At 44.7% G+C, this 24,288-nt stretch overlaps 1 protein-coding gene across 3 annotated transcripts in view; it reads left to right on the top strand.

Moving 5' to 3' along the window:
- LOC118363424 (protocadherin-15-like) overlaps positions 1-24,288 on the top strand; it is a 318,783-nt gene that overhangs the window by 213,329 nt on the left and 81,166 nt on the right. For all 3 annotated transcript variants that reach the window (XM_052491888.1, XM_052491871.1, XM_052491880.1), the window contains exons 18-20: positions 8,688-8,816; positions 16,621-16,929; positions 18,473-18,697. In XM_052491888.1, the coding sequence (XP_052347848.1) occupies positions 8,688-8,816; positions 16,621-16,929; positions 18,473-18,697 (663 nt within the window). The remainder of the gene's footprint in view (positions 1-8,687; positions 8,817-16,620; positions 16,930-18,472; positions 18,698-24,288) is intronic.

The raw sequence follows: 24,288 nt of genomic DNA, 5'->3' as shown, positions 1-24,288 counted from the left end.
CCCAGGTGAGTCAGCATCAGACTCACCCAGAACCCCTTGTTGGCCATATGTTTGTCTTAATCTCTTTCCTTCACTTTTTCCCCTCTTCCCAGCATAGGGCGCTAGTCGATTCAGGCGCAGCTGGGAACTTTATGGATTGCGGACTCGCCCTTAAGTTAGGGGTTCCGCTGGTGCCGATAGATTCTCCTTTCCCCGTGCACTCCCTAGATAGCCGGCCATTAGGGTCAGGGATGGTCAGGGAGACCACGGTCCCACTGGACATGGTGACGCAGGGGAATCATAGGGAGCGTATCAGTTTTTTTTATTATTGATTCGCCTGCGTTTCCAGTGGTGCTGGGGACTCCCTGGCTGGCCCGGCACAATCCTAAAATTTCGTGGAGACAGGGGGTTCTCCAGGGGTGGTCAGAGGAGTGTTCTGGAAGGTGTTTGGGAGTTTCCATCGGTGCCACGTCGGTGGAGAGTCCAGACCAGGGTTCCACGGTGTGCATTCCCCCGAGTATGGAGCGGCGGCGGGTTGCCAGGGTTTCTGCTTCAGCTGGAGCTATACCTGGCCACCATCAGACCCACTCCCTCAGGAGCAGAGAGGGTGAGTGTCCTCATCTCCTGCCTCACGGGTCGTGCTCTGGAGTGGGCGAACGCAGTCTGGAATGGCGGGTTGCCAGGGGTTTCTGCTTCAGCTGGAGCTATACCTGGCCACCATCAGACCCACTCCCTCAGGAGCAGAGAGGGTGAGTGTCCTCATCTCCTGCCTCACGGGTCGTGCTCTGGAGTGGGCGAACGCAGTCTGGAATGGCCCAGACTCAGCTCGTGAGCACTACATAGAGTTTTCCTGCCGTTTCTGTGCCGTGTTTGATCACCCTCTAGACGGCCGAGCGGTGGGAGAACGACTATTTCATCTCAGGCAGGAGAAGAGGAGCGCCCAGGATTACGCGCTGGAGTTCCGGACCTTGGCAGCCGGATCTGGGTGGAACGACAGGGCCCTTATGGACCACTACAGGTGTAGTCTCCGAGAGGGCGTCCGCCGGGAGTTAGCGTGTCGGGACACCACTCTGTCACTGGATCAGCTGATCGACATGTCCATTCGACTGGATAATCTGCTGGCTGCCCGCGGGCGTTCAGAGAGGGTTCTGTGCGTTCCACCACCCAGCCCCTCCGCTCCCATTCCCATGGAGTTGGGAGGGGCTACGCCGAGGGGTACCGGAGGAGGTGGCCTTCCCTGCACCAACTGTGGTCGGAGAGGGCACACGTCTGATCGGTGCTGGGGGGGTCCGTCTGGGAGTAGAGATGGCAGGCGGAACGCTTCTCGGTCACCCCAGGTGAGTCAGCATCAGACTCACCCAGAACCCCTTGTTGGCCATATGTTTGTCTTAATCTCTTTCCTTCACTTTTTCCCCTCTTCCCAGCATAGGGCGCTAGTCGATTCAGGCGCAGCTGGGAACTTTATGGATTGCGGACTCGCCCTTAAGTTAGGGGTTCCGCTGGTGCCGATAGATTCTCCTTTCCCCGTGCACTCCCTAGATAGCCGGCCATTAGGGTCAGGGATGGTCAGGAGACCACGGTCCCACTGGACATGGTGACGCAGGGGAATCATAGGGAGCGTATCAGTTTTTTTATTATTGATTCGCCTGCGTTTCCAGTGGTGCTGGGGACTCCTGGCTGGCCCGGCACAATCCTAAAATTTCGTGGAGACAGGGGTTCTCCAGGGGTGGTCAGAGGAGTGTTCTGGAAGGTGTTTGGGAGTTTCCATCGGTGCCACGTCGGTGGAGAGTCCAGACCAGGGTTCCACGGTGTGCATTCCCCCGAGTATGCCGATTTGGCAATCGCTTTCAGTAAAGTGAAAGCGACTAAATTACCACCTTATCGACCGGGAAGGGATTGTACGATAGATCTCAGGTAGACGCTGCGCTTCCCAAGAGTCACGTGTACCCACTGTCCCAGGAGGAGACGTTGGCAATGGAGACATATGTCACGGAGTCGCTGGGACAGGGGTACATTCGGCCCTCCATTTCACCCGTCTCCTCGAGTTTCTTTTTTGTGAGGAAAAAGGAGGGAGGTTTGCGTCCGTGTATCGATTATAGAGGTCTAAACGCCATCACAGTGGGGTATAGTTACCCTCTACCTCTCATCGCTACGGCAGTGGAATCGTTCCACGGAGCGCAATTCTTCACAAAACTGGATCTCAGGAGCACGTATAGTCTGGTGCGTATTCGGAAGGGAGACGAGTGGAAAACCGCATTTAGTACTACATCCGGCCACTATGAGTACCTCGTCATGCCGTATGGGTTAAAGAATGCTCCAGCCGTTTTCCAATCCTTTGTAGACGAGATTCTCAGGGACCTGTGCGGGCAGGGAGTGGTTGTTTATATCGATGACATTCTGATCTACTCGGCCACTCACACCGCGCATGTGTCTCTGGTGCGCAAAGTCCTTGGTAGACTGCTGGAGCATGACCTATACGTCAAGGCTGAGAAATGCGTGTTCTCTAAACGAGCCGTCTCTTTTCTGGGATATCACATTTCCACCTCGGGGGTGGTGATGGAGGGTGACCGCATTAGGGCCGTGCGTAATTGGCCGACTCCAACCACGGTAAAGGAGGTGCAGCGGTTTTTGGGTTTTGCCAACTACTACAGGAGGTTTATCCGGGGTTTTGGCCAGATAGCGGCTCCCATTACCTCACTGCTGAAGGGGGGCCCGGTGCGATTGCAGTGGTCAGCACAGGCGGACAGAGCATTCAACAAGTTGAAGGCGCTGTTCACTGATGCGCCCGTGTTGGCGCATCCGGACCCCTCTCTAGCATTCATAGTGGAGGTGGACGTGTCCGAGGCTGGGGTGGGTGCCGTGCTATCACAGCGCTCGGGTACGCCACCAAAACTCTGCCCCTGCGCTTTCTTTTCAAGGAAGCTCAGCCCAGCGGAGCGTAACTATGATGTGGGGGACCGGGAGTTGCTAGCGGTGGTTAGAGCTCTGAAGGTGTGGAGACACTGGCTTGAGGGGGCTAAGCACCCTTTTCTCATCTGGACCGACCACCAGAATCTGGAGTATATTCGGGCAGCTAGGAGACTTAACCCACGTCAGGCAAGGTGGGCCATATTCTTCACCCGGTTCCGGTTTACTTTGTCTTATAGACCGGGCTCCCAGAACGTGAAGGCTGACGCACTGTCCCGCCTTTACGACACCGAGGATGGGTCCACCGAACCTACTCCCATCCTTCCCGCCTCAAAGCTGGTAGCCCCAGTGGTATGGGAGGTGGACTCGGACATCGAGCGGGCGTTACGGGCTGAACCCGCGCCTCCTCAGTGTCCAGCGGGCGAAGGTACGTGCCGCTTGATGTTCGGGACAAGCTGATTCGGTGGGCTCACGTCCTACCCTCCTCGGGTCACCCTGGGGTGACGAGGACAGTGGGGAGCCTTCAGGGGAGGTATTGGTGGCCTACGTTGGTTAAGGACGTTAAGGGTTATGTCTCCTCTTGCTCAGTGTGCGCTCAGAGTAAGGCTCCTAGGCACCTTCCTAGAGGGAAGCTACAACCCCTCCCCGTTCCACAGCGGCCATGGTCACATCTGTCCATAGATTTCCTGACCGATCTTCCGCCGTCTCAGGGGAACACCGCGGTTCTAGTGATTGTGGATCGGTTTTCTAAGTCCTGTCGTCTCCTCCCGTTGCCCGGTATCCCTACAGCCCTGCAGACTGCGGAGGCATTATTTACCCATGTCTTTCGGCACTACCGGGTGCCGGAGGACATCGTTTCTGATCGGGGCCCCCAATTCACGTCTCGGGTATGGAGAGCGTTCATGGAACGCTTGGGGGTCTCTGTCAGCCTGACCTCCGGTTATCACCCCGAGAGTAATGGGCAGGTGGAGAGAATGAACCAGGAGGTGGGTAGGTTTCTGCAGTCGTATTGCCAGGATCGGCCAGGGGAGTGGGCACGATACATTCCTTGGGCTGAAATGGCTCAGAACTCACTACGCCACTCCTCTACTAACGTGTCCCCTTTTCAGTGTGTGTTGGGATACCAGCCGGTCCTGGCACCATGGCATCCGAGCCAGACCGAGGCTCCTGCGGTGGAGGAATGGGTACAGCGCTCCAAGGAGACCCGGAGGGCCGTCCAGGAATCTCTACGACAAGCGAGTGGACGGCAGAAGAGGAGTGCTGACCGCCACCGCAGTGAGGCCCCCGTGTTTGTACCGGGGGACAGGGTCTGGCTCTCGACCCGAAACCTACCTCTCCGCTTGCCCTGCCGGAAGCTGGGTCCGCAGTGTGTAGGGCCCTTTAAAGTCTTGAGGAGAATAAACGAGGTGTGTTATCGATTACAACTCCCTTCCTATTATCGTATTAACCCCTCGTTTCATGTGTCTCTCCTCAGTCCAGTGGTAGCTGGTCCCCTGCAGGACAGTGAGGTACCGGAGGTCCCTCCCCCCCCTCTGGACATCGAGGGGACCCCGGCGTACACGATCCGGGCCATTCTGGACTCAAGACGCCGGGTGAGGGGCCTGCAGTACCTCGTGGACTGGGAGGGGTACGGTCCGGAGGAGAGGTGCTGGGTACCGGTGGGAGACATCTTGGATCCATCCATGTTGAGGGATTTCCATCGCCTCCATCCGGATCGCCCTGCACCTCGTCCTCCGGGGCGACCTCGAGGCCGGTGTCGGCACGCTGCGGGAGCCGCGCGTCAGGAGGGGGGTACTGTCACGAGTCCGACCGAGGGTGTTTCCCCTTCCCGGGCGGGTGGCGCTCGGCGGTCGTCATCACCGGCCTATTAGCTGCCACTGATTGTTTTTCCTCTCCCTCCTTGTATGTTTAGTGGTAGCACCTGTTCATGTTTAATTAGTTTGTCTTTATTAGACAGCCGGCCCGCCTGGTTGTTGTGCGGGATTATTTTCATTGTAACCTTCGGCTCTGTTGTAGAGGTACGTGTTTAGTGCCTAGTTGTTTATTTTTCCATTGTATTTTTTCCCCTGTGTTTGGGAACGTTACTTTTGTGAGCACCCTGTGGTGCGTTGGTGCTAGTAAAAGACGCACAGCATTGAACTCTGTCTCCTGCATTTTGACTCCACACCCACGACACCCGGAGCATTACAACAACAACCACCACTCCTGAGTATTTTAATCAATCGCTAATGTCCGATCTCCGGATAATAAAATTGATGAGCTCAAGGCCAGAGTTTCTTTTCAGAGAGACACCAGGGATTGTAACATACTCTGCGTCACAGAATCATGGCTCTCTCGAGATATACTGTCTGACTGTAAAGTCAGTTGGGTTCTCAGTACATCACGCCGACAGGAACAAAAATCTCTCCAGGAAGCAGAAGGGTGGAGGTATATGTTTTCTGATTAACAACTTATGGTGTAACTGTGATAACATACAGGAACTCAAGTCCTTCTGTTCACCCGACGTAGAATATCTCACAATCAAATGCCGACTGTATTATCTCCCGAGAGAATTTTCGTCAATAATAGCCACAGCGGTCTATATCCCGCCCAAGCGAATACCATGACGGCCCTAAAAGAACTTATGAACTGAACTTCACGCTAACTGGAAACCACATATCCTGAGGCTGCATTCATTGTAGCTGGGGATATTAACAAAGCAAATTTGAGGAAAAGGCTCCTGAAATTCTATTAACATATTGATTGTTGTACTTGAGCTGCTAAAACTCTCGACCATTGTTACACTACCTTCCAGAATGCATATAAGTCCCTCCCATGCCCTCCATTCAGCAAATTGGACCATGATTCCATCTTGCTCCTCTTATAGGCAGAAACTCATATAGGAAGCACCCGTGGTAAGGACTATTAAATGCTGGTCTGACCTATTGGAATCCACGCTTCAAGATTGTTTTGATTTGGAAGAATACAAACAGTGTAGTTGTTCCCCCCCGCAAAGAAATCAAGCATGCTGAACTTCGGTATAGGGACAAAGCTGAGTCCCAGTTCAACGGCTCAGACACCAGATGTATGTGGCAGGGTCTACGGATAATCACAGATTATAAAAGGAAAACCAGCCACGTTGCGGACACTGACATTCTGTTGGGCCGCCTGGTATGGCAACTGCACCGCCCACAACCGCAAAGCTCTCCAGAGGGGGGTGCGGTCTGCCCAATGCATCACCAGGGGCAAATTTCCCACCCTCCTGGACACCTACAGCACCCGATGCCATAGGAAGGCCAAAAAGATCATCAAGGACATCAACCACCCGAGCCACTGCCTGTTCGCCCCACTATCATCCGGAAGGTGAGGTCAGTACAGGTGCATCAAAGCTGGGACCGAGGGACTGAAAAACAGCTTTTGTCTCAAGGCCATCAGACTGCTAAACAGTCATCACTAGCACATCAGAGACGGCTGCCTATAGATATAGATTAGAAATCACTGGCCACTTTTAGAAATGGATCACATGCCGTTTTAATAATGTTTCTGTATCAAGCATTACTCATCTCATGTGTATAAACTGCACTCCACACTATTCTATGGTATCTTAGTCACTTTTAAATTGTGTTTACATATTGCATCACCCATTTCATATATATATATATATATACAGCATTGTATTATGCTATGCTATGCTACACCACTGACTGTTAAACAGCCATCTCCAGCACATTAGAGGCTGCTGCCTATAGACATAGATTAGGAATCCCTGGCCACTTTAAGGAAATGAAACACGAGCCACTTTAATAATGTCTTGCATTACTCATCTCATATGTATAAACTATACTCTATACTATTCTACAGTATCTTAGTCACTTTTCTTGTGTGTAAATGTTGCCTCACCCATCTCATGTGTATATACTGTACTCTATACTATGCCACTGTATCTTAGTCCAATGCTGCTCTAACATATATGTATATATATTCTTAATCCGTTTAATGGCTCTGATACCGCCATCTTAAAAACAACCTAATTGGCTTTTTAGGTGGAGATTCCATCATATTTGTCAAACAGTGAATCAGGACAAACACACCCAGTCCATCTGTAACATTACAAATGACAGACTAAACCTTTAAGAGCTGAGATGTTAGATAACCGGCATTGACCGCCTTCCTTCCTCCCACGGTCTGCCAATGGTTCAGGAGCACATTAAGTTCAAGAGAAATGGTCACAGTGATGGGTCATTTGCAGATGAACTCTCCACACTATGATATTGGCTTTTAAATACCAACCTCTATAGCCAGCAGGCTTATGTACAGTATGATGGAATTAACTGGTACTTGTTAACCTGCTCGTACTTCCTGGATTTCTGCTCTTCATTCTGGTAAGTGTGTAGCTAGAAGTGCAAAGGCATTTATTTGATACAGTTTTATAAAAGCCTTATTTTCTGTAAGAGACTGCAAGTTGCGTGATGTATACTGGTTTCTGAAGAGATTTAATGCACTATGTCGTACTAGAGGTCGACCAATTATGATTTTTCAACGCTGATACCGATTATTGGAGGACCAAAAAATGCGATACCGATTAATCGGCCGATTTATAATTTTTAAATTTGTGATAATGACAATTACAACAATACTGAATGAACACTTATTTTAACTTAATATAATACATCAATAAAATAAATTTAGCCTCAAGTAAATAATGAAACATGTTCAATTTGGTTTAAATAATGCAAAAACAAAGTGTTGGAGAAGAAAGTAAAAGTGCAATATGTGCTATGTAAGAAAGCTAACGTGAAAGCTGGTGGTTCCTTTTAACATGAGTCTTCAATATTCCCAGGTAAGAAGTTTTAGGTTGTAGATATTATAGGAATTATAGGACTATTTCCCTCTATACCATTTGTATTTCATTAACCTTTGACTATTGGATGTTCTTATAGGCACTTTAGTATTGCCAGTGTAACAGTATAGATTCCGTCCCTCTCCTCGCTCCTACCTGGGCTTGAACCAGGTACACATTGACAACAGCCACACTCAAAGCAGCGTTACCCATGCAGAGCAAGGGAAACAACCACAGGCTCAGAGTGAGTGACGTTTGAAACGCTATTAGTGCGCGCTAACTAGCTAGCCATTTCACATCAGTTACACCAGCCTCATCTCGGGAGTTGATAGGCTTGAAGTCATAAACAGCAGATCCATCGGGCTGACAAAGTGAAAATCTGTCATTCTGCCCCTGAACGAGGCAGTTATCCCACCGTTCCTAGGCCATCATTGAAATTAAGAATGTGTTCTTAACTGACTCGCCGAGTTAAATAAAGGTATACAAAATAATAATAATAATCTGCAAATCGGCGCCCAAAAATACCAATTTCCGATTGCTTTGAAAACTTGAAATCGGCCCTAATTAATCGCCCATCCCGATTAATTGGGCGAACTCTAAGCTGTACGGCTCAGTAGTTTTGTTAATCAAGCCAACATTTTGACAAGATGCACAGTCTAAGAGAACCTCAAACTAAATGTGTTCCTGCTTTCACATCAAACACTAAGACGCTAATTCACCTAAAGCTGAGGATAGGAGTTATTCATTATTACATGATGGTGAATGCAAATACAGTATGTCATCATTATTCCAAGGGCTGTAGCATAAGACCATAACCTGAAAAAAATATGGATTCGTATTTATTCACTCACATTCTGATTGGGTTAAGCATGACATACAGAGAAGTCTGCTGTGCTTTTAACTTACTATTTTAGATAGAGAAAGAGCTTTTCTCAAAACGGAGATCAATAATTGTGTCGTTTTTTTATTTCTGTGCTTCCAGACCTCCACGGCCACTGTGAATATTGTGGTCACTGATGTCAACGATAATGACCCTGTCTTCGATCTGCTCCTGCCCCAAAACCTAACCGTTAAAGAGGAGGAGGCCAACTGTTTTGTGGGTCAAGTAAAGGTAAGTCTGCCCTTATGTCCGCCATTCTGTGTACTCACTCTATAATCCACATTACTGAATCATCCATAGACCCTTGTAGAATGGACTCATGTTAAGATACAGTAGATCTGTCTGGTGAGTAAGTCAGTGCACTGGGGCTGGTTAGCCGTGTAATATTAATATTATTATATTATATTGCTGTGGTACTGAATCTATGAACGTATATTGCAGCTTGCATTGGCATAATGTCCAAGGGGCCTTTGACATTGAAAGTCTGTCCCAATGCGGTTTGACTTACATGTACCTGGCTTGCGGCAGTACACCCTACTGTTCCTCTGTGACTCTGGTGTCTGTCTCCCGCTTACTCTCCCTGTCCCGTTTGGCTAATTGTAGTTAGTGGCCCTCAGGGATGTGAGGGTGCCAAGGCCCAACTCTGCGCTTGGCCTGCCGATCCCCCCCGGTCTCCCAGCATGTGTGCCCAGCTGCCAAGAGCCCCAAAGCAGGGAGGCCCATATCTTTCGGTTATCACTATGGCAACAGCATCCAGAAACAATAAAAAAACCACAATATTTACCTCTTACATTTAAAGGGAGGGCTCCCCTGCCCGGTCCGCTGTTGATCATTTTCCAATTAAATAAATGAAATTTTAATCATTTGTCACGTTCAGGGACATCCCATAATGAGTAGCTTTGTTGGGCTCTGTTAAGCTGCAAGGAGCTGTAATTAGTGGTGTGGATAATAGGGCTGGGGATTGTTTGTGGAATAAGCGGAGGATAATGTAGGCAGACATCTTTGGTGGGACTCTGTGGTTTTTTTTCTACAGTACAGCAGACCGCTGTGTTGTGAATAATTAGATTGTTTACGTGTGTGTGTGTGTGTGTGTGTGTGTGTGTGTGTGTGTGTGTGTGTGTGTGTGTGTGTGTGTGTGTGGGTGTGTGTGGGTGTGGTGCCTGGAGAAGTGGGTATGGTGCCTGGAGAAGTGGGTATGCCCCCAAAAATTCCAAACCGCCCATTCGGTGAAGGAAAGGCACCCTGTGTAAAACATATGAGATACAGTGATATCCACACTGAATGACCTAAAATGATGAATCCCATATTGGTCTTTCACAGTCAGGCCAACCCAAGCTGTACTGTGCAGTAGGCCTACTATTGAAACAGATAAATGAGGCTGTCAACTGAGTCTGAAATTCAAAGTTTTCCTTTTTTTTTCAGGTTTTTGCTCTCAAGGTCCATAACAATGCTTAAATCACATCAGTAGACAACTTTTGAAGTCTGGCAAAAATCCAATACATTTAGTTGTTTTGTGTAGTTATCCTTTAATTGAAGTGGGCAGGCACCTAGCACTGTTGTTTGATTAGCATTGTTTCTGTAGCACATGAGATGAGGTTTGCAAAATGAATGGCCACTGGATTCATGCAAATAATGCCAGGTAGGCATAGGCTACTTTGTAGCTAATATTTAATAGAGAAGGTTTTTGGGAAAGCATTTCCATCTACCAGAAGACAGTTAGGCCTATCATTACTATCCATATTTTTACATTTTTTTACATAATTGTTTGAAATCTGGATGTTTTACTTCATATTATGACACATGTCTTACCTTCAAAGTAGCCTGTAGCCCAAACCCTACCAGAGAAAGGTGGAGGCAATTATTGTATAAAGACTTCCTCATTATGCGTTCTCCTGTTCCATTTGTTCTATTCTTTTTTTCCAATGTCTAGCAGCCAATGGGATTATCCTAGTCATATTAGCAACACATGAGTTGTGGCATCTTTAGATCTCCCCTCTTTGAGCATTTCTAGCAGATGTGTCCATCTCTGTCCGCTCACATATGCGGTGCGCATTCTAGAACGGCGTTTTGCGTTGTGTACATTACTGCGCCTAAAATGGGAAAAAATAATAGTTTATCAAAATTTTAAGATAAACATTCCCATCTGTTCCATCAGCCCTATTAATTGATATGGCGTATACCTCCACTACACTACTTTGATACGCATCAATGGGGATTAAGAAGTGAGTATAGGCAATGCCCACTAAAATATAAATGGGCAAAGAGCGAATACCTGTGTTTACACTCCCCTACACCACTGTGTGTCTGTGCATGTGTGTGTGTATACGTGTGTGCGTGCGTGGCTAGACTCCCAAACCTGACCCTTCATTTCCTCCAAACTGACAATTATTCCAACCACATAACATGGCCTCCAGTTGAGAGTTTGGGACACGCTCCCAACTCTAACATTCCATGTTTGTCCCCCCCCCCCACAGCTAACCTGGAGCAAAACCATGGACCACAAGCCACATTAAAGCTGGCCAGAGGCCCTGATGTGTGTTATCAGAATATATCTCAGCCAAACATGACCATCAACACTAACTCTCCCGCCAAACTGAAATATTTGATCAAATAAGCTCTCAGATATGATCAATTACTGCAATAACATCTCGGAATGTGCAATTGATCGGCAAGTCGCTCGTACTGGCTCAGCATATGATAAGACAAGTGGGATTTGTGTAGCTACAGAGGCTACAGTATGCACATCGAAATGAGCAAGCCTTTGTGGAACACTAAGCACTCAACCATCTGCCCTTCCTCAATCTGCCAACGCATGGATATTACAGTTTTCTTTATGATTGCTTAGGCACTATCTTTGAAACTATAGGCTATTTTTGCAAAGCTCTACACACCGACCACAAAACCTTACACCAAACCAGCAAAACATTATACACCTCTTGCAAAAGCAAACAATTCTTGTAAAAACTCTTCAAACTCTTTAAAACATGTTTAATGTCTACAGTACACACAAACCATCATTTAAATGAGCACACTAAGCACCAACTACCTGCTGATGGTACAAATTAAAAACTTTTGCCTTTTGCTTTTTCTGTTTGCAGGGCATAGCAGTTTGAAATAAAGTTTTGTCATACATGTATTAAACACACATACACACAGGTATCCAAATGTTTTCTCAATATGTTCTAACACTCCTCAAACAACAAAAGTGCAGTAGAAGAAAACTAAAACATTTATTCTAGAACAAAAAGAACATAAACAAATGTGGCTCCATCTCACCTTCTTTGTGGGTCTGGTCATAAGACTTCATCCACATCACATGTTGTCTTCAGCTGGGCAGCATGGAAAGTATCGTCTGGAGTGCCGTATTCAGGCCTGGCATGACCCCTGATCCATGTCTCCACAAGCCTCCTCTATTGCCTGTAGAAGGGGTATGTGTTGGTGGGGCTGGTGATCATACACCTTCCAACCACATGCAGAGAAGAATTCTCCAATAGGATTCAAGAACGGAGAGTATGGGGGAGATTGAGTGAGATGAAAAGTGGGTGACCTTTGAACCAATTGCGAACCACAGCAACCCGTTGGAAACTAACATTGTCCCAGATGATGACGTACCTGGTCTGCTCTGGCCCCTGGTCATTAGGGATTAGTCTGTTGTTGAGGGTGTCCAGAAATATGATCATGCATGCAGTGTTATACGGGCCTAGAATTGCATGATGGTGAAGGACGCCGTTTTGAATAATAGTCGCACACATTGTTATGTTGCCACCACGTTGTCCCGGGACGTTGATGAAGGCAAGGTGTCCGATTATATTTCTGCCGCGGCCCCTTGTTTTTGCAAGGTTGAAATCTGCCTCGTCCACATATATTAGCTCATGATGCACTGCATCTGCTTCTAGCTCAATGACTCTCTGAAAGAGTCAAGACAAGACAATGTTGCACAGTAGGAAAAGACATGGATCAGTCAATATGATGTAGCACCATACACTTCCAGATCCAGTACCAATGATAGGATAGTATAGCTTACCTGCACATATTCATATCTCACTTGTTTTACACGGTCTGAGATTCTTTCGAAAGGGACTCTGTACAACTGCTTCATCCTAAATCTATTGCGTTTCAGTAGATGAGACAGTGCAGAGAGACTCACTCTGTTTCAGTAGACGAGACAGTGCAGAGAGACTCACTCTGTTGACGTTTAGGAATATGGTGTTATCTCATTATGTGGTCCTGCAGTTCTCGGAGTCTGATGCTGTTATTTGCAATGACCATATTTACAATGTGGCTCAGTCAACCTTCTCCACCAGATTTTTGCAGTTCTGTAAAAGCATCTGAGTGGTTTTAGTGATAGATCCTTCTCATTATGAAAGTACAGTACATATTACTGTACCAGTAAGACAACAGCCCTTACAGTTACTTACCGGTTATCATTACGAAATATCCGGATGATACCTGTAACAGTTTAGCGGCTCAGATTTGGTTGAACCTGTTGCCCAGCCTCCCTCATGCTCATCCCATGATTGACAACATGGTCAACCACAGTCGCTCTGATTTCATCAGTTATTGTGTTCCTGACTACCCTTCCTCTTCTCCATCCTCTCCTTCCCCACGTCCTTCTCCTCCTCTTCCTCCTCCTCTTCCTCCTATAGTTCTCACCCCTCTTACTCTCTGTCCAATATAGGCCTCCATTGTTGTCCCGACCAAATGTTTACCCGTGGACTATTTATAGTGCTCAAGCACTGATTTGTGTACTCATTATATAAAAGTGTTTTCACATGTGTCAATGTGGAAAGGCAATTGGCGAAATAGTGTAGCAATGTAGAGACCAATGTTTCCAGTTTTTCTAGAAGTGTGTTATTACATTGCAAACTGAGTGTAAAGCAGTGAATTGTGTTTACAGTTTTGCAAAAAGTGTGTTTTTAAAATTACAAAGTGAGTGTAAAGGAGAGAACGTGCATTCAGTTTGGCACTCTTGGTAAATGCATTGGCTACAAGTGTTAATGGTTTCATCAAGAATCACTGTTAGTGTTTAAGCATTCAGAAAAAACTGTAGTACCGACGGTGGGCAACCTTGTGTGGGGTGGTATTATTTATAAACTGGGTGGTTCGAGCCCTGAATGCTGATTGGCTGACAGCCGTGGTATATCAGACCGTATACCACAGGTATGACAAAACATGTATTTTTACTGCTCTAATTACGATGGTAACCAGTTCATAATAGCAATAAGGCACCTCGGGGGTTTGTGGTATAATGTTGATCGAAGTGATCCAAGGTACTGTCTGCAAGACAAATGAGTTTGAATGTGTCAGCGACGGGATGAAAATCGTTGCCTGATTGGAATTGATGTCTAAGACTTGTCTAGTTTGCTTCTATTATCTCGTTGATAGCACTATCAGCCCATCTCCAATGTTTTACTTGGCACATTCTGCCTGATACTGAGCGGCATTTTGCTCTGTTTATCAAGCCAGCAAGACCCATTACTGCATTCACTTTACGAGAGAGAGCAGGCAGCAAGACAAGTGAAGCAGAAATCACTGTTCTCTCTCTGGCTCGGCGTGCAGTCTCTTCCTCACTAGATAATGACACTATTCCCAAATTGTGGTATTTACCGGTTGGGTCTGGGGTGATGCACGGTGTTAGACATATCTATGCTTCTCTTCCATACAGGTTTTCATGAACTTTTAATTGATTTTCTGAGAAAATGTATGCTTTCAATACCAGGCCCTGGTTCCTTTAGAAGGTAATAAAAAGATATTGAATTAATTCCATCACTGACTGGATACTGTAGCTATGGTCATGCTTTTGGCCTGGCTGTTGTGCTTTCAGACTACAGTCGAGCCAACATGTTCTTTGTTATTTTTCATGGTAGGATGTTGCACACCAGACGTTAACAGCAGGAACATCATTTGGGTATTTTTTTCTACTTTTTGCACCCCATTGCAAGGCAATCTTCGTTTTTATGCGTATGAACATTTAAATCCAATCCTGTCTCATTATCTCTGGTCGGAAAGAAATGTTCTCTGAAAAGAAACCTTTTCCAAAGTAAATTATCACTCATCTTTTAGTAGAATAAGTTTCATTTTCAAGATCGTGTATCTTGTCATCTATCAATGACTTCTAGCTCCCAATCTCGAGGTGAGATGTTATGTCTTGATCCTCCTTCATTCAATGGGATCATGGCGTCTCATTCCTACAAAGACCTCCCAGTACAGATGTAGGATCTTCATTTCATCACCCTGTTGCAGGAGAATGTTCCTGTACATGGTTTAAAAGGCTTCTGAGATATGTAATTTCTTCTTTGCATGAGCTATATGTTCCGTTACCTCATTAGTGGTTTGGAAAACCTCCTCCACTGTTCTCAACCTCGATCAAATCCTGAAGAGAAATGGAGGGATTAATGCGGAGTACAACACAAGCCTTACAGTATACAGACAGCGCTGCTTAACTTGCACAATGTTCTTCATTTGAATTACAGAAGACACAGTTTGGAGAGTGTGTTAAACTGTAACACTGTACCTGTTTAAGGCTGTCATCTTGGGGCCTGTGTACTGCTCTCTCCCTGCTGTTGAAACAGGTGTCTCGTCGTGTGTGTGTTCCTCCCTATTGGTTTATGCATGATGCTTACCATATGGATGGTCTAAATCCCCCTGTGTCTCCCTCATCATCCATCCCTCCATCTATCTATCCATCCATCCATCCATCCCTCCATCTATCTATCCATCCATCCATCCATCCCTCCATCTATCCATCCTTCCATATTTCCATCACTCCATCTATCCATCCCTCCATCTATCCATCCCTCCATCTATCCATCCTTCCATCTATCCATCACTCCATCTATCCATCCTTCCATCTATCCATCCTTCCATATTTCCATCACTCCATCTATCCATCCCTCCATCTATCCATCCTTCCATCACTCCATCTATCCATCCCTCCATCTATCCATCCTTCCATCTATCCATCCCTCCATCTATCCATCCCTCCATCTATCCATCCTTCCATCTATCCATCCCTCCATCTATCCATCCCTCCATCTATCCATCCTTCCATCTATCCATCCCTCCATCTATCCATCCCTCCATCTATCCATCCCTCCATCTATCCATCCCTCCATCTATCCATCCTTCCATCTATCCATCCCTCCATCTATCCATCCTTCCATCTATCCATCCCTCCATCTATCCATCCCTCCATCTATCCACCCTTCCATCTATCCATCCCTCCATCTATCCATCCTTCCATCTATCCATCCCTCCATCTATCCATCCTTCCATCTATCCATCCCTCCATCTATCCATCACTCCATCTATCCATCCTTCCATCTATCCATCCCTCCATCTATCCATCCCTCCATCTATCCATCACTCCATCTATCCATCCTTCCATCTATCCATCCCTCCATCTATCCATCCTTCCATCTATCCATCACTCCATCTATCCATCCTTCCATCTATCCATCCCTCCATCTATCCATCCCTCCATCTATCCACCCTTCCATATTTCCATTACTCCATCTATCCATCCCTCCATCTATCCATCCCTCCATCTATCCATCCCTCCATCTATCCATCACTCCATCTATCCATCCTTCCATCTATCCATCACTCCATCTATCCATCCTTCCATCTATCCATCCCTCCATCTATCCATCCCTCCATCTATCCACCCTTCCATATTTCCATTACTCCATCTATCCATTACTCCATCTATCCATCCCTCCATCTATCCATCCCTCCATCTATCCATCCCTCCATCTATCCATCCCTCCATCTATCCACCCTTCCATATTTCCATTACTCCATCTATCCATCCTTCCATATTTCCATCCCTCCATCTATCCATCCTTCCATATTTCCATCCCTCCATCTATCCATCCTTCCATATTTCCATCCCTCCATCCATCCATCCATCTACTCATCTATCCATCAATCCCTCCATTTATCCATCTATCTATCCATCCCTCCATCTATCCCTCCATTTATCCATCTATCCATTCCTCCATCTATCCATCCATCCATCCATCTATCCATCCAGGCCACAGATCCAGACGCGGGGGTTAATGGCCAGGTGTGCTACCGACTGGTCAATCACGCCGACCTCTTCAGGATCAACTCCAACGGCACCATCTCCACCGCAGTGCCTTTGGATCGAGAGGTCAGGGGTCAGTATGACCTCATTGTGGAGGCGGAGGACGGAGCGGTGGAGGACCCCAGAAGGACCACACTGACTCTGTCGGTGACTGTGCTGAATGTGGATGATAACAGTCCGGTGTTCTCACAACCATCCTATACGGTCAATCTGCCGGAGAATAGTCCTAAGAACACAGTCATCCTGCAGTTTACCGTGAGTTTTCGTGTGTGTGTGTGTGTGTGTGTGTGTGTGTGTGTGTGTGTGTGTGTGTGTGTGTGTGTGTGTGTGTGTGTGTGTGTGTGTGTGTGTGTGTGTGTGTGTGTGTGTGTGTGTGTGTGTGTGTGTGTGTGTGTGTGTGTGTGCGTGTGCGTGCGTGCGTGCGTGCGTGTGTGCGTGCGTGCGTGCGTGCGTGCGTGCGTGTGCGTGTGTGTGCGTGTGTGTGTGTGTGCGTGCGTGCGTGTGCGTGCGTGCGTGTGCGTGTGCGTGCGTGTGTGTGCGTGCGTGCGTGCGTGTGTGCGTGCGTGTGTGTGTGTGTGTGCGTGCGTGTGCGTGTGTGTGCGTGCGTGTGTGTGTGTGCGTGCGTGTGTGTCTGTGTGTGTGTGTGTGTCCAAGAGTGCACAGCATGCTCCATACACACTCAGCAGCAGGGGTATATACTACTTCAAACACTCCACAGTCGAAATGCATCCTCTTGTACATCAAAGCACACAAAGCCAGGAGGTACATGGTTAGCCTAGAGCATATTGACAGAGGATATCAAAACCTCAGACATGGCCTCGCTATTCAGTCACATGCTGCCAGGAAAGGGCAAACAGGAGCTTCAGATTCCCGCACAGCGGTCGCTGCCTTTTGTTACATCAAATTACACCAAGTATCTATACCAACCAACCAACCATACAAACAAACAAACAGAACATGACTCTCTGAATGGAATAGAAACTGAAAAAGACAAACCACCCAATTTCTCCCCCATTATTTTTCAAGATCCTGTTTCTATTTGTGTTTAACAAGAACCTTTCCTTTTAGAATTGTGATTATTTGTGTTTTAAAATAACCTTCATCTTTGATCCTAAAGTTGAGCCTGGACTAACTAGGTTATTTGTTGTTGGCCAGCCCAAAGAATACTTTTTTATGAGACCCCTCATGTCTCCCTTTGTTGGGCTAATCATGGAACATTTCAGGTGGGGTTGGTTGATTGACAGTTGCCATGACAATGACTGTCTGGTCCAAGTACACTGATCCCTCTGCAGTGACAAACCTATCAACACCTTCCGTCGCTCCCCACGCCACACCGAACCTGCTGATACGCTGATATTTTGGGCAAATTAGTGGGGCCACTGATGACTGAGCTAGCACGGTAGGGGGTTTATCTGTGTATAGGCCCGAAGATATTCTCCCCCAATACACACTCCATGTTAACACACTCACCTCCACCTGAAAACACTCCACAGACAGGGATGAAACCATTAATAGTGGCCTCCCTTCTGACAATGGATTTGAGTAGTTATTACTGCAGATCACTGTGATTTGTCTGACGAGTTGCCATTCTGTAGAAACTAGAATTGCTTGTCGCCTGAATAAGGGACTCAGGTTGAAATAAAGGTTGCAAAATGCTGTATAATTCGTATCATTTTCTGGCTGCTGAGACCGACTAATACGGGACACTTAACCATTACCGACAGTATTCCTTCCTCCTCCTCCTCCTTCTCCACCTCCACCTCCTCATTCATGCCTCCTTCTCCTCCACCTCCTCCAGGCCAAAGACGCTGACCTGGATTCCAACATCACCTTCCGTATCCGGACGCAAGAGGCCAGACAACTTTTTGCCGTCAACCCAGTGACTGGAGAGCTCTCTGTGCTGCAGACGCTAGACTTTGAGACCCTGGCAGCCTCGGACCATACCTACACCTTCGTGGTGGAAGCCCTGGACAATGAAGAGAGCATGCCCCCAGGCCGGGCCACTGTCACTGTAAAGATAATGGTAAGGAAACAACCTTCCCTCTGCCTACCTCCATAACAGAGGCCCATCAGTTAAGCCACTAGCCATCAGTTAAGCCACTAGGCTGTTTATCACTCACAAGCCAAAGCCATCATTCAAAGGAGAAAATGCAGAGGTGTGGCAGAAGATATGTTTTGTTGTTGTTCATAGATACATGCACAGCAAATTCTCCAGTGTTAAAATAATTATAATTGTTCACAAACATAGATATTAAAACAAACAATGAAGGGGACGTGTATGAGTTTCAGGCCCCTCAATTAGGGTAAACATAGGCCCTCAAAATAAGGCCTTATGAAATACATATGGTATTTTGTAATAAAATAAATATATACTGTACAGTTGAAGTCGGAAGTTTACATACACTTGGAGTCATTAAAACTCGTTTTTCATACACTCCACACATTTCTATAATTTTGGCAAGTCGGTTAGGACATTTACTTTGTGCATGACACAAGTCATTTTTCCAACAATTGTTTACAGACAGATTATTTCACTTATAATTCACTGTATCACAATTCCAGTGGGTCAGAAGTTTACATACACTAAGTTGACTGTTCCTTTAAACAGCTTGGACAATTCCAGAAAATTATGTCATGGCTTTAGAAGCTTCTCATAGGCTAATTGACATAATTTGAGTAAATTGGAGGTGTACCTGTGGATGTATTTCAAGGCCGGTAGGGATATCCTTGTCTCATCGCGCACTAGCGAATCCTGTGGCGGGCTGGAGGCAGTGCACGCTGACCAGGTCGCTAGGGGCACGGTGTTTCCTCCGACACATTGGTGCGGCTGGCTTCCGGGTTGATGTGCTGTGTTAAGAAGCAGTGCGGCTTGGTTGGGTTGTGTTTCGGAGGACGCGTTACTCTCAACCTTCGTCTCTCCCGAGCCCGTACGGGAGTTGTAGAGATGAGACAAGATAGTAACTACTAAAAACAATTGGATACTACGAAATTGGGGCAAAAAAAGAGGGTAAATTTAAAAAATATATTTTTAAAACTGTTTGGCCATAATGACTATCGTTATGTTTGGAGGAAAAAGGGGGAGGCTTGCAAGCCGAAGAACACCATTCCAACAGTGAGTGGCAGAATCATGTTGTGGGGGTGCTTTGCTGCAGGAGGGACTGGTGCACTTCACAAAATAGATGGCAGCATGAGGAAGGAACATTATGTGGATATATTGAAGCAAGACATCAGTCAGGAAGTTAAATCTTGGTTGCAAATGGGTCTTCCAAATGGACATTGACCCCAGGCATACTTCCTAAGTTGTGGCAAAATGGCTTAAGGACAACAAAGCCCTGACCTCAATCCTATAGAACATTTGTGGGCAGAACTGAAAAAGCATGTGCGAGCAAGGAGGCCTACAAACCTTACTCAGTTACACCACCACTGTCAGAAGGAATGGGCCAAAATTCACCCTACTTATTGTGGGAATCTTGTGGAAGGCTACCCGAAACGTTTGACCCAAGTTAAACAATTCAAAGGCAATGCTACCAAATACTAATTGAGTGTATGTAAACTTCTGACCCACTGGGAATGTGATGAAAGAAATAAAAGCTGAAATAAATCATTATCTCTACTATTATTATGCCATTTCACATTCTTAAAATAAAGTGGTGATCCTAACTGACATAAGACATTTTTACTAGAATGAAATGTCAGGAATTGTGAAAAACTGAGTTTAAATGTATTTGGCTAAGATGTATGTAAACTTCCGACTTCAACTGCATATTGCTAACATATTCGCTTAGGATCTCCATAGGACCGAAAATGGATGAATGCAACAACCATGTCTCTGTCACTAACAAATAAAGTCATGGGTGCTAAACTCTAAAATTTACTCAAAAGGCAAGGCACTCTGGGAAATATTTGAATAGGGCTTTATACTTTACACAGCAGTGGTGGAAGAAGTCCCCAATTGTCATTCTTGAGTAAACGTATAGATACCTTAATAGAACGATACTGATGTAAAAGTGAAGGTCACCCAGTAAAATAGTAATTGAGTAAAAGTCCAAAAGTATTTGGTTTTAAATATACTTAAGTATCAAAGTAAATGTAATTGCTAAAATATGCTTAAGTATCAAAAGTAGAAGTAAAAGTATACATTTTCAAATTCCTTATATTAAGCAAAGCAGACAGCACCATTTTCTTGTTTAAAAAATGTATGGATAGCCAGGGGCACACTCCAACAATCAGACATTATTTACAAAAGATGCATTTGTGTTTAGTGATTCTGCCAGACCATAGGCAGTAGGGATGACCAGGGATGTTCTCTTGATTAGTGTGTGAATTAGACCATTTTCAGTCCTGCTAAGCATTCAAAATGTAACAGTAAAAAGCACAGTATTTTCTTTGGAATGTAGTGACGTAAAAGTACCACAAAAACTACTTAAGTAGTACTTTAAGGTATTTTTACTTAAGTATTTTCCACCACTGCTAAGCAGTGTGTTAATATAACACTGTCCCGTTTTCTATATGAATCCACAGACTTCACCATGTTGATTTGCCATGTGACTCTTTCTCTCTGTCTCGCTCTCTCGCTCTCTCACTCCCCCATCTTTCTCTCTGGTCTGAAACCACTAGCCACCCTCATCACCACGGAGCTAAAGAGAGATAAATGATCCTCCCGCTACCTCTCATTTCTCGTGGCCTGACAAAAGACAAGCTGACAGATTGATACTGTAGTACAGTGCTGTGGTATTTTATGTCTTGATGGTCATTAGGTTTTTGAGGGCTCTATTTTGTCAGTGGCCATCTGATTTATTATGTTTCAGAAGATTAACCACCAGACACTTGCTGAATGGAGATTAGCCTGCTGTTGGCCTCGGAATGACGCTCAGTAGTACAGTAGAACAGTAGTACAATAGAACATTAGTACAGTAGAACAGTATTATAATAGAACGGCACAACAGTAGTACAGTAGAACAGTTTTATAGTAGTACAGTAGTACAGTATTATAGTTGAACAGTAGTACAGTAGAACAGTATTATAATGGTACAGTAGAACAGTAGTACAGTATTATAGTAGAACGGTACAACAGTAGTACAGTAGAACAGTGTTACAGTAGAACAGTGTTATAGTAGTACAGTGGAACAGTGTTATAGTAGTACAGTAGAACAGTATTATAGTAGAACAGTAGAACAGTAGTACAGTATAACAGTATTATAGTAGAACAGTAGTACAGTAGAACAGTATTATAGTAGTACAGTAGAACAGTAGTACAGTAGAACAGTGTTATAGTAGTACAGTAGAACAGTAGTACAGTAGAACAGTAGTACAGTAGAACAGTGTTATAGTAGTACAGTAGAACAGTAGTACAGTAGAACAGTATTATAGTTGAACAGTAGTACAGTAGAACAGTATTATAGTAGTACAGTAGAACAGTGTTATAGTAGTACAGTGGAACAGTGTTATAGTAGTACAGTGGAACAGTGTTATAGTAGTACAGTGGAACAGTAGTACAGTAGAACAGTGTTATAGTAGTACAGTAGAACAGTATTATAGTAGAACAGTAGAACAGTAGTACAGTATAACAGTATTATAGTAGAACAGTAGTACAGTAGAACAGTATTATAGTAGTACAGTAGAACAGTGTTATAGTAGTACAGTGGAACAGTGTTATAGTAGTACAGTGGAACAGTGTTATAGTAGTACAGTAGAACAGTAGTACAGTAGAACAGTGTTATAGTAGTACAGTAGAACAGTATTATAGTAGAACAGTAGAACAGTAGTACAGTATAACAGTATTATAGTAGAACAGTAGTACAGTAGAACAGTATTATAGTAGTACAGTAGAACAGTAGTACAGTAGAACAGTGTTATAGTAGTACAGTAGAACAGTAGTACAGTAGAACAGTATTATAGTTGAACAGTAGTACAGTAGAACAGTATTATAATGGTACAGTAGAACAGTAGTACAGTATTATAGTAGAACGGTACAACAGTAGTACAGTAGAACAGTGTTATAGTAGTACAGTGGAACAGTGTTATAGTAGAACAGTAGAACAGTAGTACAGTATAACAGTATTATAGTAGAACAGTAGTACAGTAGAACAGTAGTACAGTAGAACAGTGTTATAGTAGTACAGTAGAACAGTAGTACAGTAGAACAGTAGTACAGTAGAACAGTGTTATAGTAGTACAGTAGTACAGTAGAACAGTATTATAGTAGAACAGTAGTACAGTAGAACAGTAGTACAGTAGAACAGTATTATAGTAGAACAGTAGTACAGTAGAACAGTATTATAGTAGTACAGTAGAACAGTAGTACAGTAGAACAGTATTATAGTAGAACAGTAGTACAGTAGAACAGTATTATAATGGTACAGTAGAACAGTATTATAGTAGTACAGTAGACCATTATTATGGTAGTACAGTAGTATAGTAGTACAGTAGAGCAGTAATACAGTAGTACAGTAGAACAGTATTATAGTAGTACAGTAGAACATTAGAACAGTATTATAGTAGAACAGTATTATAGTAGTACAGTAGAGCAGTAGAACATTAGAACAGCATTATAGTAGTACAGTATACCATTATTATGGTAGTACAGTACTACAGTAGTATAGTAGTACAGTATAGCAGTAATACAGTAGTACAGTAGAACAGTATTATAGTAGTACAGTAGAACATTATTATAGTAGTACAGTAGAACAGCATTATGCTAAATGCTAAATGCTAAATGCTGCTAAATGGCATATATATATATATATATATATATATATATATATATATATATATATATATATATTATAGTAGTACAGTAGAACAGTAGTACAGTATTATAGTAGTACAGTAGACCATTATTATGGTAGTACAGTAGTACAGTAGTATAGTAGTACAGTAGACCATTATTATGGTAGAACAGTAGTATAGTAGTACAGTAGAACAGTATTATAGTAGTACAGAAGAGCAGTAGAACATTAGAACAGTATTATAGTAGTACAGTATACCATTATTATGGTAGTACAGTACCACAGTAGTATAGTAGTACAGTAGTATAGTAGTACTGTATAACAGCATTATAGTAGTACAGTAGAACAGTAGTACAGTATTATAGTAGTACAGTAGGCCAGTATTATGGTAGGACAGTAGAGCAGTAGAACAGTATTATAGTAGTACAGTAGACCATTATTATGGTAGTACAGTAGTATAGTAGTACAGTAGAGCAGTAGAACAGTATTATAGTAGTACAGTAGAACATTAGAGCAGCATTGTATTAGAACAGTAAACCAGTAGTACAGTAGTACAGTTCCTCATGTCCCACATCTTCTAATGCGACTAATGATGTCACCATTGTCCTTGATTCTATAAGCAATATTGTGCTGCTATTTTTATTGACATGGCCAAAGCTTTTGATACAGTAGACCATTCCATTATTGTGGGTCGGCTTCGGAGTATTGGTGTCACTGAGTGGTCTTTGGGCTGGTTTGCTAACTATCTCTCTCAAAGAGTGCAGCGTATAATGTCAGAAAATCTTCTCTCAGCCACTGCCTGTCACCAAGGGAGTACCCCAAGGCTCGATCCTAGGTCCCACGCTCTTCTCAATTTACATCAACAACATAGCTCAGGCAGTAGGAA

The sequence above is a fragment of the Oncorhynchus keta genome, chromosome 3 (genome assembly GCF_023373465.1).
Source record: "Oncorhynchus keta strain PuntledgeMale-10-30-2019 chromosome 3, Oket_V2, whole genome shotgun sequence".
Taxonomy (NCBI): Eukaryota; Metazoa; Chordata; class Actinopteri; order Salmoniformes; family Salmonidae; genus Oncorhynchus; species Oncorhynchus keta.
The sequence above is the reverse complement of the archived record's forward strand: the minus strand, read 5'-3'. Positions and strand labels throughout refer to the sequence as shown.